General features: G+C 46.7%; 1 protein-coding gene across 6 annotated transcripts in view; it reads right to left on the bottom strand.

Moving 5' to 3' along the window:
• The window catches only part of GRIN2B (glutamate ionotropic receptor NMDA type subunit 2B), a 284,512-nt gene that overhangs the window by 13,255 nt on the left and 254,697 nt on the right, over window positions 1-16,560 (bottom strand). For all 6 annotated transcript variants that reach the window (XM_074941765.1, XM_074941766.1, XM_074941764.1 and 3 more), the window contains one exon: window positions 497-657. In XM_074941765.1, coding sequence (XP_074797866.1) covers window positions 497-657 — 161 coding nt within the window. The remainder of the gene's footprint in view (window positions 1-496; window positions 658-16,560) is intronic.

Below are 16,560 nucleotides of genomic sequence, written 5' to 3'. Positions count from 1 at the left end.
GCTTCGACTACATGCCTTCCACTATACAATATTCATTACTGCCATACTGGCGTGTGACTTATCAATCAAGTCACATGGTATTGCTTCTGCTCCCTGGTTGACTTCATCTTTTATGAAACAGAGGAGGGAAATCAAAGAAATTTCAAGATGATTGTACAAACACTTCTGGAGCAAACTTTGGCCCCACCCTGCAAGCTGCTCTGCATAAGGCTCTGCTTGCATGGAGCAGCTTGAGGCTCTGGGTACTAGCAAGTATTCACAAGATTTTCTCCTTCCGCAAATATTCTTACAAACAAACAAAAATCACTTGTACAAATGTTAGAGGAAAACTGACAAAAACAGTTGCAAATAGCATCAAGGCCAAATCACTCTGGCAGCTGTCATGGTGGATGTCACCTTTGCAATAAATCATGGAGAATGATCCTCAAAGCCCCAGACACACAGGAAAAGAAGCCAAGCTCATGGTATGGACAAGTTTGGAAGGAGAAGGCCTCACCCAGTCTTCAGCGAGAATAGGGCATCGTCCACCCCCCTCTGGTTGAACTTCACCATGTAGCTATGCATTTCAGGGTAGTTGTTGCGAATGTTCCTCTCTGTGCTGCCATTGGGAACCGTCCCAAAGCGGAAAGGGGGCGAGAAGTCGTTAGGTTTCTGGAACTAGAAAGGCACAGAAAGAAAATTCCTCAGAATCTTTCAGCAATAAGCAGTAGTTTGCATGAAAGAACCCACTTTACTGAGATAGAAAACATCTGTAGTGACGCTGAAGTTAGCCCCAATCTTCTTTTAAGGTTGAGTGGATATTTTTTTTAAAAGAAATTAAATACTCCCCTACTTCCAAACATAACAGCGTCTGGCTGGTGCCTAAGTACCAGGAAGCAAAACTTATCCATCTAGTTTCACTTTCCAACCTGAAAGAAGTGCAAAAAATAACTGACCATCATGAAGGAAAAAGGTAAGTTAGATTTTTTTAAATCCTTTTTTTAAAAAAAAATAAAATACTCTAGTGCATGGGTTAGGAACAAAGGTCAGAAAGGATTTTCAGTAAATACAATATATCATTTTTATCCTGACTGTATCACTTCATTTCCAAAAATATATATATTTTTCAACTTCTGTGCTTCCTGGGGCAGGAAGAAATGCAATAATAATGAGGAAAGGCTCTTCTCACAACATTTCCACCTCCAGTTTGGCAAACTATGAGTTTGCTTTCTGCTTTTGGGCATGTCTCCTGACTCAACAGCCCACTTCTGCTGAAGGTATGCCCCTCACTAATAACAACTGATGGCTGAGACAGGGATGGTGGAAGTAAACCTCCAAACCTTTTACTGCTTCCAAGAAATACACTCACCGTAAAACTCCCCCATGACTGCAAGGCAATAAGACTTTATATGCCACTTGCTTAACTCAAGTCACAATCAATGCTCTCTGGAGTTTTATGAGCAGTAAAATTTACCACTGCCAATTATCAAGACTCCTTAAAATCCATACAACAGGGAGACAGGAAGAAGCACAGAAAATTGCAAGCGAGGAACCTAATAAAAGTAGTAAAGAAAAAATAAATCATGCATTGATTAGTCAAGTCCTTGGTGCTGCAGAAAGGTATTTTGCATGGCACTCCCCGTTTAGTACCACCTTTTGATCGTCCATTTTGGGGGCCATGAGAGGCAAGTTCAGATCTTGGTGTAATGACCAAACCTGACCAGATATTGTTGAGATAACAGACTGGCTGGTGTGTGAGTATACGTGTGTGTGTGTGTACCACTGCCCTCTACTGCATGGGATATGTCAGATACAGGATGTGTGTGCAACACTGCCCTCTACTGCACAGAATACATTCCATACACTGGCTGTGCTAGCAGAACTTTTCTTTTAGGTTGCAACCGGCCAGCATTTGTGTGCACCTGCATGTGCCATTCCCCTTAGTGGCAGGAATACATCACACCTATTTATACGTATGCATCGGACCCCTCTGCTGTCTAAGCTAGGGAATCTTTTGCCTTTAGTTATGATGAGATGGACTGGCTGCTGTGTGTGCGAGAGAGAGAAAGATAATGAATGCATCCACCATTGCTCCTCAGCGGATGGGAAATGTCAGATCTGGTTCCCAAAACACAGGCTGACACTTAAGAAAAAATGCATCTCAGAACCTGGAGTCCCTCCCAATGGGAGCAGACAAACTTGGAACGATCAAAAATTGTAATCAGAGCAAACCTTGGTAGGAAAAAAATCACTGCAGTGTGTTCAAGTTATTATTATTAAACCTCATCTTGGTTACAGTGGTGACCCAGTGCCAACCAAGCATGGGGCTCCATTGTGTTAAGTGCTGTACAAACACTGAGTAGCAGACAGTCCCTGTCCCAAAGAACTTACCATTTAAATAGACCAGACAGACACCGTGTAGGGGAGAAGGGGTCTAGCACACACAAGCTGAGAGAACAGTGTCGTGGCAGCAGACAGGCTAGTGCCATCATTTATTTTTGTGGGGTGGAGTTAGTTAAGAGAGGATCAGCTAAATGAAAAGAGAAGAGAGGGGGAGGGGACATTGAAGGGAAGGGGGTGATGGTGGACAGGGCAAGGGAGAAGAAGGGCAGGTGTGGAGTGAAGAGGTTAGGAGGGAGAGGGAAAGGGTTGGAGCAAACAGCCAATCAAAACAGGGCACAGAAAGTCCAGTCAAAACTGTAGCGAGTTCTCCAAATGTCTGAAGGTCCCTGGTCTGGCTGCTTCCACGGCTGTTCCTCCTACCAGCTGGAGTCTGGTTGGTTCCTCTCTGCAGTTTTCCCACAAGGCCACATAGCAGGAGGGAAGGGAGTCACCACCTGGGTTTTAGTGCCCCCCTAGAATGTATGTGTGTGTGTGTGGGGGGTCTCCCTTGCACAGTTTTGTGTGCAGGGGGAGGAGTGCTGGGGGAAGGGGTAGCTCTGGCGGGGCCCCATTTTACCTACTCCCCAAAGTGCAGCAATCCTTGCCTGGGCTGTTTCTGCAGCTGCTCCTACTGGCTCGAGTTAAAAGGAATACAGTCAGATTTCATTACCATGTAAAGTGGTGTAGAATAAAAACATGATCCCGGAGCCACCTAGTGCTCCCCACCACTGATCAGGGACCAGATTAAGACCAGCCACCATACCTCATTCTCAATCTCCTAAGCCAAAAATGCTCCTAGTGAAGGAAACTATCTTTCCCTACAAATGGAAAAGATTGGCCCTAGAAACTGTAGCTGGTAAGAATGGCTGTTATGAAATCTATGCCCAGGTATTTTCACTACCATCCCTTTAAAAAGAACAACAAACCCATTCTCATTGTTCAATGGAAGGCAAATATGCAGATGCACCTTAGAATATGCACCCCCCACCACTATGCACACTGCAGCCCTGCGAAGAGTGAGATTAGAAATTATATGCAAGGATCCATAACAGTATCCAGACCCAGAGATCCTTGGCTCTAAAGCTTGACAGGAACACACATAAATATTCATCCCCAGACTCCTGGCTTTATGTTCATAACACTGACAAGAACCGATGCCCAGCTGCCACTCAACAGTCCATGGGCCCCAAGAGAGAAGGAAGAGGCTGGGGAAAGGAGAAAATTCCTTACCCTCCGAGAAATGATCATATAGTTTCATTTTTCAAGGGAAGATAGCCCTGAAAGAACCCCATTTCTGTCCTTTTCACTAGGGATTGGAGAACACCCTGGCTCACTATGGGAGTACAATGCCCACTGTGCTTTAAGTTTGAAAGAGCCTGGAGCAGCAGGATCAAGCAGAGCATTTCTGCTTGTTTCTATTGCTCCCAAAATGCAACAATTAGTGGAAGAGCAGGATGACCACTTACTCCCCCAGAAAATGCCAGCACTGCGTATTGGGGGAAGGAATGTGCCTCCTGCCGGTCCATCAAAGATGCAGAACTGGGGATCTAGTCTGTCAGCCTTCACTGGGAGAGCCAAAAGAGGGACGCAGGATGCCAGCTGCTGCTACAGTTTTTAACAAGGGGAGCAGGCTTCCTAGCTGCCACTGAAAGAACCAAAGGTGGGGAGTGGGCTTCCCTCCCCAGCTGCCCAGAAGATGCCAACCCAGGGAAGGCAAAGCGGGCCGCTGGGCCTCCCCAGGAGAAGACAAGAAAGGATGGGTACTGGCTGAGGCTTGCTGGAGGAGCATTATGTGGAGAGGGTCACTGCTGGGAGGGGAGAGGGGGTTCCGGGAGAGGGGATGCTCATTAGATATGGATTCAGAAATTAAATGTGGATGCTTGTGTAAAGCATCAGGATCTAAATCCCACATCCCTAAGCTGCTCCCTCTTCACACATTTTAAATCCTCCTTCTACAAACACCCAGTGGCACAGCTACTCTGCCAGGGCTCCCACGCACCCACAAACAACGTCCACATGTGGGCTACAGAGTGACAGTAACTCCTCTCCCTTCCTTACAGGGAAGGGGATGAGGGACAGGTGGAGTAACAACACAAGTCGAGGAACAATTTCCATATGTGGTGAGTTACAGGGGAGCGGACAAAGGGAATGCACATATGGAGTGTGTGTGTGTGGTGGAGGTGTCGGGGGAGGCACTGTATTGGTCTATCTGGATAGAGTAGCATATGAGTGCTTTTGTCCAAAAGTGTTTCACTGTGGTTCTGGCTGAATCTGTGTGTGCATTTCTGTGGCAATGTACATTAGAAGCCAAACAGCCACTCCTCATTCATATTCCTCTTCCTCCCATTGAAAGTGAGAAGTAGTAAATCAAAACCTTGCCCTGACTTCGGGCAGGCATGATCCCCTCAGGGACTGAGATCTTATCAGTGCTCAGGGGGGTTAAACAAACACTATGCCCAGGGCTGGCAGTCAACCACAGCTGAGAGTCTCACTTCCTGCTCCCCCCACACTCCTCCACGAAAGCTTTCAGCAGCAGTGCGTTAAGCAACGTGTCTGGCAGTGGAATCTTATTAGCAATTTGGAGCCATGCCACACAAAAGGCTAGGCTATGCTGTTTTCAGCTGTTTGGATATCAGTTTGCATAATGAAACAGGCGATAGTTTCCCCCCCCATTCAGACAGCTGGGATTGGCAGGGATAAGGGGGAAAGAGGGTAGCTAATTGGCCACAATTAACTTGAGATTAAAATATATATATATTGTCCATCGCCAAACGGTTCCCAGAGAAAAGTGCATCTGCACATGGTTGTCTGTACGTTACAGGCATTGTCTGCACCAGAAATAGCTACACTGGCCAACACCCCTAATGGAGAGGCAGCGCAAACCAGAAACAGAGTTCTGTTGCTGGAACAGCTTAGATTTGTTCCCTCAATTGAATAAACTATGCCAGCAAAAAGACCTTTTTTTTGCTGCTGTAAGTGCATCTACTCTGGAGATTTGGCCATCATAGCTATGTCAGTCAGAGGTGGTAAAAAAAAAATCACACCCACGACCAACCTCACTACGCCAACGAAACATTGAAGTGTACACCAGGCCACAGTGTGTCCAATGCCATGTGCTGTACGTGGGGATGTGTTATGGCACCTGTGAGAGAGACTGAGGCAAGGCATGTGTGTATGCGTGACACAGAACAAAAGACTGTGTGAGATGCTGTGTGTGTGCGGCATTGATGTGTATGTGCATGAACCTGTGCTCGGGTATGTGTGTGTAAGAATGAGAAAGAGAGAGAGATTTCATTTTCCACATGTTGCCCAAGATAATTCATCTTAGAATCATAGAATCATAGAATAACAGAGTTGGAAGGGACCTCTGGAGGCCATCTAGTCCAACCCCCTGCCCAGAGCAGGACCAATCCCAACTAAATCATCCCAGCCAGGGCTTTGTCAAGCCTGACCTTAAAAACTTCTAAGGAAGGGGATTCCACCACCTCCCTAGGTAACGCATTCCAGTGTTTCACCACCCTCCTAGTGAAAAAGTTTTTCCTAATATCCAACCTAAATCTACCCCACTGCAACTTGAGACCATTACTCCTTGTCCTGTCATCTGCTATCACTGAGAATAGTCTAGATCCACACTCTTTGGATCCACCTTTCAGGTAGTTAAAAGCAGCTATCAAATCCCCCTTCATTCTTCTCTTCCGTAGACTAAACAATCCCAGTTCCCTCAGCCTCTCCTCATAAGTCATCTGCTCCAGCCCCCTAATCATTTTTGTTGCCCTTCGCTGAACTCTCTCCAATTTCTCCACATCCTTCTTGTAGTGTGGGGCCCAAAACTGGACACAGTACTCCAGATGAGGCCTCACCAGTGTCGAATAGAGGGGAACGATCACGTCCCTCGACCTGCTGGCAATGCCCCTACTTATACACCCCAAAATGCCATTGGCCTTCTTGGCAACAAGGGCACACTGTTGACTCATATCCAGCTTCTCGTCCACTGTCACCCCTAGGTCCTTCTCTGCAGAACTGCTGCCTAGCCATTCGGTCCCTAGTCTGTAGCGGTGCATTGGATTCTTCCGTCCTAAGTGCAGGACTCTGTACTTGTCCTTGTTGAACCTCATCAGATTTCTTTTGGCCCAATCCTCCAATTTGTCTAGGTCCCTCTGTATCCTATCCCTACCCTCCAGCGTATCTACCACGCCTCCCAGTTTAGTGTCATCCGCAAACTTGCTGAGGGTGCAATCCACACCATCCTCCAGATCATTAATGAAGATATTGAACAAAACCGGCCCCAGGACCGACCCTTGGGGCACTTCGCTAAATACCGGCTGCCAACTAGACATGGAGCCATTGATCACTACCCGTTGAGCCCGACAATCTAACCAACTTTCTACCCACCTTGTAGTGCATCCATCCAGACCATACTTCTTTAACTTGCTGACAAGAATACTGTGGGAGACCGTGTCAAAAGCTTTCCTAAAGTCGAGGAATAACATGTCCACTGCTTTCCCTTCATCCACAGAACCAGTTATCTCATCATAGAAGTCAATTAGATTAGTCAGGCATGACTTTCCCTTGGTGAATCCACGCTGACTGTTCCTGATCACTTTCCTCTTGTCTAAGTGCTTCAGAATTGAGTCCTTGAGGACATGCTCCATGATTTTTCCGGGGACTGAGGTGAGGCTGACTGGCCTGTAGTTCCCAGGATCCTCCTTCTTTCCTTTTTTAAAGATGGGCACTACATTAGCCTTTTTCCAGTCTTCCGGGACTTCCCACGATCGCCATGAGTTTTCAAAGATAATGGCCAATGGCTCTGCAATCACATCCGCCAATTCCTTTAGCACTCTCGGATGCAACACATCTGGCCCTATGGACTTGTGCACGTCCAGCTTTTCTAAATAGTCCCGAACCACTTCTTCCTTCACAGAGGGCTGGCCACCTCCTCCCCATGCTGTGCTGCCCAGTGCAGTAGTCTGGGAGCTGACCTTGTTCGTGAAGACAGAGGCAAAAAAAGCATTGAGTACATTAGCTTTTTCCACATCCTCTGTCACTAGGTTGCCTCCCTCATTCAGTAAGGGGCCCACACTTTCCTTGGCTTTCTTCTTAGTGCCGACATACCTGAAAAAACCCCTTCTTGTTACTCTTAACATCCCTCGCTAGCTGCAACTCCAGGTGTGATTTAGCCTTCCTGATTTCATTCTTACATGCCCGAGCAATATTTATATACTCATCCCTGATCATTTATCCAATCTTCCACTTCTTGTAAGCCTCTTTTTTGTGTTTAAGATCAGCAAGGATTTCACTGTTAAGCCAAGCTGGTTGCCTGCCATATTTACTATTCTTTCTACACATCGGGATGGTTTGTCCCTGTAACCACAATAAGGATTCTTTAAAATACAGCCAGCTCTCCTGGACTCCTTTCCTCCTCATGTTATTCTCCCAGGGGATCTTACCCATCAGTTCCCGGAGGGAGTCAAAGTCTGCTTTTCTGAAGTCCAGGGTCCGTATTCTGCTGCTTTCCTTTCTTCCTTGTGTCAGGATCCTGAACTCAACCATCTCATGGTCACTGCCTCCAGGTTCCCATCCACTTTTGCTTCCCCTACTAATTCTTCCTGGTTTGTGAGCAGCAGGTCAAGAAGAGCTCCGCCCCTAGTTGGTTCCTCCAGCACTTGCACCAGGAAATTGTCCCCTACAGTTTCCAAAAACTTCCTGGATTGTCTGTGCACCGCTGTTATTGCTCTCCCAGCAGATATCAGGATGATTGAAGTCGCCCATGAGAACCAGGGTGTGCGATCTAGTAGCTTCTGCGAGTTGCCGGAAGAAAGCCTCGTCCACCTCATCCCTCTGGTCCGGTGGTCTATAGCAGACTCCCACCACGACATCACCCTTGTTGCTCACGCTTCTAAACTTAATCCAGAGACTCTCAGGTTTTTCTGCAGTTTCATACTTGAGCTCTGATCAGTCATACTGCTCCCTTACATACAGTGCAACTCCCCCACCTTTTCTGGCCTCCCTGTCCTTCCTGAACAGTTTATACCCATCCATGACAGTACTCCAGTCATGCAAGTTATCCCACCAAGTCTCTGTTATTCCAATCACATCATAATTCCCTGACTTTGCCAGGACCTCCAGTTCTCCCTGCTTGTTTCCCAGGCTTTGTGCATTTGTATATAGGCACTTGAGATAACCCGCTGATCGCCCCTCGTTCTCAGTATGAGGCAGGAGCCCTCCCCTCTCACACGCTCCTGCTCGTGCTTCCTCCCGGTATCCCGCTTCCCCACTTACCTCAGGGCTTTAGTCCTTTTCCCCCGGTGAACCTAGTTTAAAGCCCTCCTCACTAGGTTAGCCAGCCTGCTCGCGAAGATGCTCTTCCCTCTCTTCGTTAAGTGGAGCCCGTCTCTGCCTAGCACTCCTCCTTCTTGGAACACCATCCCATGGTCAAAGAATCCAAAGCCTTCTCTTCGACACCACCTGTGTAGCCATTCATTGACTTCCACGATTCGATGATCCCTTCCCCGGCTTTTCCTTCCACAGGGAGGATGGACGAGAACACCACTTGCGCCTCATACTCCTTTATCCTCCTTCCCAGAGCCACGTAGTCTGCAGTGATCCGCTCAAGGTCATTCTTGGCAGTATCATTGGTGCCCACGTGGAAAAGCAGGAAGGGGTAGTGGTCCAAGGGCTTGATGAGTCTCGGCAGACTCTCCGTCACATCACGAATCTTAGCCCCTGGCAAGCAGCAGATTTCTCTGTTTTCCCGGTCAGGGCGGCAGATAGATGACTCAGTCCCCTGAGGAGAGAGTCCCCGACCACCACCACCCGCCTCCTTCTCTTGGGAGTGGTGGTCGTGGAACCCCCAACCTTAAGACAGTGCATCTCATGCCTTTCAACTGGTGGAGTCTCCTTCTGCTCCCTTCCCCCAGACGTATCATCTGGGCCACTCCCCGCAATGGTACCTGTGGAGAGAACATGAAAACGGTTACTTACCTGTATCTGCGTTGCTGGTACATGGACGTTTCCCCTTCTTTTTCTGGAGGTCACATGTTGCCAAATTAAGTGTCCGAAGGTATCCAGCCACGTGCTCAGTGAACCAGAAGCTGCTGTGTTGCTTTCCCCCAGCATTGAGCTTCTCCTAGAAATTAGAGCTGGAAAAGACCCACTTGGTCATCTAGCCCATCCGCTGGCCTGGGCAGGCCTGTTCCTGACAGTACGTTTTCGAGTGCTTTGTCCAGTCTAGTTTTACATGTCCCACAGGACAGGACTTCCATCACTTATCTTGGAAAATGGCTTCACAGCTTAACAGAACTCAGTCTTAGGAAATCGTTCCTAATAATCAGCCTACATTTTTCCTTTCTGAATCTCATCTCATTACTCCTGCCTATATCACTGTTTCCCACGCGAGGTGAGCCTCACTTGGCTTATGTTTGGTTGATTCACATCATGCACTAGGTCTCCGCATCATCCCCACCTGGGACCAATCTGACTGTGACCCCTTTACAAAGGTGTCACATTAAAAAACAAACAAATCAAAACGAAAAGATACACCATTGTTTCTGTTGAGATGTATGCTTATAATCACCCTGGTCACTTTGCTTCTGGACAGTATCCCTTTGCCCCCTCCTTCATCTTTGCCTTTTTTTAGGTTCAGAGCAGAGACCATGCCTTGATCCACAGCTGCCAACTTTCCAATGTGCCAGGGGAGTGGGTCTACCCCAGTCCTCACCCCCACTCCACCCCTTCCCCGAAGGCCCAACCTCCACCCCGCCTCTTCTGGCCCCGTTCTGGTCCCTCTCCCAAGCGCGCCGCACCCTCACTCCTCCCCCCTGCCCCCCAGAGCCGCCTGCAAGCGGCAAAAAGGCTGATCGCAGTCGGTGAGAGGCGTGAGGAAGGAAGGGGAGGTGCTGATCAGCGGGGCCCACTGGCAGGTGGGAGGCGCTGGGCAGGGAGCTGAAAAGGGGGCTGCCAGTGGGTGCTCAGCACCCACCATTTTTTACCCCTGGTTGTTCCAGCCCTGGAGCAGCCACGGAGTTGGCACCTATGCCTTGATCTGTAATTGGAAAGTGCCTAATACATTTTTAGTGCTACTGGAATCTATATCATCATTATCATCAGAGGCTGCATCTGTATTCCTTTCCTTCTAATGGCTTGTCTACACACAAAACTTGTACCGCCCCAGGGGGACACAGTTATATTTGTATAAAGGTGCCTCACACCTGCACAGCTCATTTCCATAAGCTGTATTGGTATAAGGCACCTAAAGAGTTACAAAGGCACAAAATCTGTGTGTAGAGCAGGCTTAAGAGACAGCGCTGCTCATTCCTTAGTTAATAAGAGTTCCCTCATACAGGCACTTCTCAAGCTTCAGTCCCAGCTTGTTCCCCTCACCCCCACTCAGACACGAGACTTTTCCATTTCAGACACTTTTTCTTCCCAAGGCTGAACCCAGAGTCCCTTCCAGGTGGCTGAAAACATGTAGTTCCTCCCTTTCTCCCATCCCCACATTTCCTCTCCCCCCACTGTATTCCCCCATCAGCCCTTCCGTATACCCCATGACAGGATTCAAACCCAGGACTCCAGTGGTGAAGCATTGGTCCCTTGACTTCTCCTACCATTTACAATGAAAAAATACACTGCCTTGATTCTAAAGTGTGAGGGGACAATGCCATATCTAACATACAGGGTCGGGAGGTCCTGAAAATGCATTCAATTCCCTCAGGCCTTGCTCTTGTGATTTATCATATTCACAAATACCCTTTGGTGTTCCAAATCCCCTGGCCTTCTTGGGCACAGTGCCTTGCTCTGTGCACTGCTTAGATGAGTCTCAAGGGGGGTATCAGTGTTAATGCTGCTGAGTGTGCTGCTGACTGTAACAACACTGGCAAAGAATTAGATTAAACTCCCCCATAAAGATGCTGGGAGGGGGGCAGGTTCCACTTAGCAAATGCGCAAGATGCAAGAATGTCAGCAGGTGAAATAGTGACACCACTGGGTCAGGCAAAGGAACAGAGCAAACTGGGAACAATTCAGAGGTGAAAAAAAAAGAAAGGAAGTTCAAAAATAGCAAGTTTAAAAATAGTTGTCCTTGTAAAATGGCTGAGATGAAAGCAGTGATCCAATTGGTGGAAGCAGCTTCCGTCACATGTAATTATTGCCAAAGAAATGCTCACAGTGGGACTATACAGTCTCTTCAATGACTGGATCGCTATGCACATGTCAGGTCCGAGCAGTCTCTGTACTAAATGGATCGCTACCAACCTCAAGGCTGCATAGCCTCTTCTCTGACCAAACTGCATCTCAGGGCTATTTATCACCCACATCACCATGCCCTCGCTGGGGCTAGATATCCCCTTCTCTGACTCAGTCGCTACACACACATCACAGCTCTGCAGCCTCTTCATGACCAGGCCTTTGCACACACACTCACCACCAAAACACCATATACACATCAGGACTAGATCACTATGTGTACAGTCCATGCAGCCTCTTCGCCACTGGGCTAACATGCTTCATCAGTGCACACCCATCAGACTATAAAGCCCCACCTCAGTCAGATCTCTAGATGCGCCACAAGCCTCTTCACCAAAAGAAATCCATGCTCCCACTGGGATCACTTAGCCTCTCAATCAAGCAGAACACAAAGGCCACTTCACACACTAACCCATGATACGATAAGCACAGACATAGGGCTTGTCCACATTTAAACTGCTTCAGTGGCACAGCTGTGCCCCTGTCTATGTCGATGGGCGGGATGCTCTTGTCAGCACAGGTGGTAGCGAGGTCAACAGAAGAATTCTTCCATCTACCTAGCGCTGTCTACACAGGGACTTAGGGCAGCTTAACAACGCTGCTCAGGGATGTGGATGTTTCACACCCCTGAGCGACATAGTTATGCTGTCCTAATTTTCCTGTGTAGAACAGCCATAAGTGTTACAGTTCAGTGGGTTACCAGATATGAGTTAAACTAGGGTATCTGTAGCTTTTATTTGTGCACATGCATGTGTAGAGGGTGTGGGTCATTCATTCTATGGGCCACTCCTCCAAACATGAAATCCTACCATACATTCTCTATTATGCAGTCAACCTCCCATTAAAATACAATGGGGGAAAAAGCCGTGTAATAAACTCCCAGGCAAACAGTGAGAAGGAAATAAAGTGAGATTCCACTTGGAAAAATGCACACACATATGTTAGGGGAAATATAATCAGAAGCATAGATATTCAGTGGGAGGGAGAAGCCTGGGATTCAATAATAGTGAAAAAGATCCAGGGGTGACAGTGGACAGCACATTACACAGGAGTTTGAAAAACAATCTGACTGTAATGAATAGAGCTGATCAAAAATATTAAGTTTTCTGACGCATCAAGGAGACACATTTTTTACCCATATTTTTGTAAAAAATTCAATTTCTGACCAGCTTTACTAAAGAAGGCCAATGAAGTTCTGGGATTTATATTCAAAGGTATGTGATGATGGAACAGAGCGCTAGTAGTGGCTAACCTGCCCCTGCTGCAAGCTGATCTGCACATGGGCACGGAGTACTGGACTCTGAGATGAAAGCCTGGCCCCACTGACTTCAGGGGAACCCGGATTTTACCCTGAGTAATTGTAAACAGTAGAATTCTCTTCAGAGTAACTTTAAAAACAACCATTACTTATACTGCAGTATCATCCAAAGGTCCCGGTAAGAATCAGGGCTATCTTTCACTAGGCTTTGTATAAATACATAGTAAAACAGAGTCCCTGCCCCATACAGCTTGCAATCTACATTACTGAAAAGATAAATGTAGCATCAGGTTGTGCCCATTGCTAACCCAAGCAACCCAATGGTCTTTTTTCATGTCACCCACGTCCTCTCTTTCTCGGATCATGGAGCTTCAGAGTTAAAAGCCCATTGAGATGCATGAAGCAGTTCACAGCTCACAGACTGTAAACTCTCCTAAGGCAGCAGAGCCATTGTCTTTCATTTGGCTGCAAAGTGCCACGCACATTTTATTGATTAGTTATGTTGTTCCAAAACGACATAACTAATCAATAAAAATAATCTTCGTTTCTTCCTCTGCTGGCTTATTCGGAAGCAGGAAACAGAACGAATCGTCGTTCCTTTTTATTACAACTCTCAGAAGGCTGGCATTTCCCAGGCTGCCAGCCAAATGAACAGGTAGGTGGCCAAATAAAGCTGCAATCCCCAAAGGGTTAATACCGAATGAAGATTACAAGAGAAAAAGGGTCAGAAAATAGCTAGTGATGCCAGTGATGTGCCAAGTGCAGTAAGGGTAGATTCACAGATTCCAAGGCCAGATGGGACCACTGTGAACATCTAGTCTGCCATCCTACCTAACACAGAGGAAGTTAGGGATAGAGTGAATCCCGTCATTCTGCCATGAGTGCAGCAAAGCCCAAGAAGTTGCATCTCCCTTTGCCTGAAGGGATGAATCAAACCCAGAGACTTACTCAGCACATTTGCTCCTCCTGTGTCTCATCTGCTGAAATTCCTGACAGAACCACATTTGTACTGCCATTAATTCTGAAGAGCCGCATTAGAAGTTTTTACTGCCATTAGCCCCTGCAGAGCCATGGAAGAGAGAGGATCCTGTGAGTCAAAGCTAAAGCGCATCATAGCCTCGCCATGTCCCAAACCATTCTTGTTTGAGCGGAGGTTTAAAAAAAGAGGGAAATGAAAGAAGAAAGGGGAGAGGGAGAAAGAGAATGTTTCAAACCCTGCCGATTTTAAACATCCATAGCTTCAAAACCAATTTTCTTCAAGCACAGTGGCTTGTTTTGAGGATCTCACTGAAACCTGAAAATCAAGCCCAGCGTGAAGACTGTACAATTTGTGCTGTAACTCACTGTATGTATAAGGGGGAATAAGAAATTCCAGGTTGACTGTTATTATACATCTTAGTAACTGACAATTTATAATGATGTGCAGAGAGATCATCAGATGGCATAGAAGTCGAGAAATTCAGAGTTAAAAGTGAACCTTGACTCTAAATCTTGTGTTGTACAGTTCATACACATATACTATATTATGCAGTGATAGAAAGCTCTGCAGATGTGCATCTAATGTTAACTAGAAAGGTTACTTTTACATAGAACACAGCACACAATTCAACTTATGTATGACAAACAGTCTCGCTGGAGAAGCAGTGGAGAAATAAGTACAATCCTATTCCATTACAGAATTCTGGTTTCCAAATAGGATGTGACATAAGCCAGGATTCTATGAGCATGTGAGATAAACCCTGCTTTACATGCAACACTACAGAGTTAAAGTTGCTGTGTGATCTTTAACTATGAATTGCCTGACTTTTGTCCAACTAACTCATAACCTCAGCTGAGGTCTCTTGAACAGCACAATTGTGCTGCCACGGAACCAACTGCACAATTTCTACCTGTTCAGGTTGCTGCACACAAGCCTCTTTTTGTCACATAAATCCATACAAATAGCACAAAAAAAAAAATTGTGTTAGTGTTAAGTGCCCTCCTACAAGTTCCACTACTACCTCCAAGCCACATGGCCAGAAGTTTCCCCTCCTGCAGGTCTTTTAAGGTGCAAAGAAGATGAGCCCTACTCCTGCACTCCTTAGGAGATCTGTCAACATAGAAGTTTCCCACCTGGCATTCTTCCTAGCCTCCTCCTGAGCAGAGATCTGCTATATATGACCACACAGCCCAACAAAACACTTGGGCATGTGCTTAGCTTTAATCATGTGAGTTGCAGTCCATTGACTTTAATGCGGCTAGTCACATGCTCAAAGTTAAGCACATGCTTAAGTGCTTTGCATATCTGAAGGCCTGGTCGTATAACTCAGATTTAATGTGCTGCATAGCCCATGGGGCCTTCACCTTAAATTTCATTAACTTCTTAAAAAATTGTAAATACATGTGAAACCTAGACAAGCTACATTAATTTACCAGGAGCTAGATGGCCATTTCTGTGCACTTTATGTCAATTATGAGATGATCATTTTGGTGCTTTGCTTTGCTAGGTTCTTAGGCATTTTCAACCAAAGTATAAATGCTATTTATTTTCTTGAATTTATTTTTAATTAATTTATCTCATCTCTACAGGCATTATTTGTATGCACTGCTGACCGTTCACATTTGCTTTTATTCTATTACTACGGTATATGAATGGAAATGTGTTTGTAGCTAGCAGATTATTTCAAATATTATTTCATTTATGTTCTGATTTCTGTATTTATTGCCTTCAGAAAACTGAACTACAGCAGCCACTTCTTTCTCCAAGCCTGTCTGAAACACTTATTATCAGAAACCAGGTTATGACCCCTGATTAAAGCCAGGAAAAACCCAGGCCCAGGAGCTGGATGCAGAACTCTGAAGCAGGGACATTTGGCAAGAAGGCAAACAGCTACAAGAGGGGTAGACCCTATCGGGACACTAGGAACTGGAACGCATGGACTCCTGTGAGGTGATTTACCTCCCTGGAAGAGGAGAGCCCGCAGAGCGGTTAGATTTCTGTTGACCTCGCTAAAGTAGAAGCTTGGACTTTGAGCACTTCCTGGTAGTTCAAGCAGGCCACAATTGCTGAGTTGTCTGTCCAGACTAGGACTTCCTGGCCTGCATGAAAGAAAGCAGAGCCAGCTCTATGTTTTTTGCCGCCCCGAGCAGCAAAAAAACCCAAAAAACCTGCCGAATATGCCGCCACCGGAGAGAACAGGAACATCGGAGGGAGCTGCCGCCAAATTGCCGCCGGGGCTGCTGCCAGAGTGCCGCCCCTTCAGCAGCGCCGCCCCAGGCACCAGCTTGCTTAGCTGGTGACTAGAGTCGGCCCTGAAAGAAAGACTCCGTGACGGCAAACAGGGCCTTCCCAGTGGCTCCTAAATTGAGAGCAATGGTTGACAGCCTTGAGTATGAATCAGAGGGCAAGATTCACTGCTGCTGTTCTGACCCCTTTGTGCTGCTCAGATCATATCACAAAGGAGCCAGAATCTGACCATAGCTGCCAAGCTGAACATCCCCAGACAGAGGGGAATTTTCAGCTGGGATAAAGCCCTCAGAGTTGGCTCTGACACCAACTGCCCCAACAGTCAGAGGATGGAGGGGCATGGCAGGTGGGCATGCCGGATTATGTGGACAAATGGAGAAAGGTATAAGATGTGCTCCACAATGCCAATTTACAGCTGGCATATGGTCCCATAGGGACCAAATGCTGCCTCTCACCATGATAGCAGCAGCCCCTA

This window comes from Natator depressus, chromosome 1 (assembly GCF_965152275.1).
Source record: "Natator depressus isolate rNatDep1 chromosome 1, rNatDep2.hap1, whole genome shotgun sequence".
Taxonomy (NCBI): domain Eukaryota; kingdom Metazoa; phylum Chordata; order Testudines; family Cheloniidae; genus Natator; species Natator depressus.
This window is presented reverse-complemented; position numbering and strand designations above follow the sequence as displayed.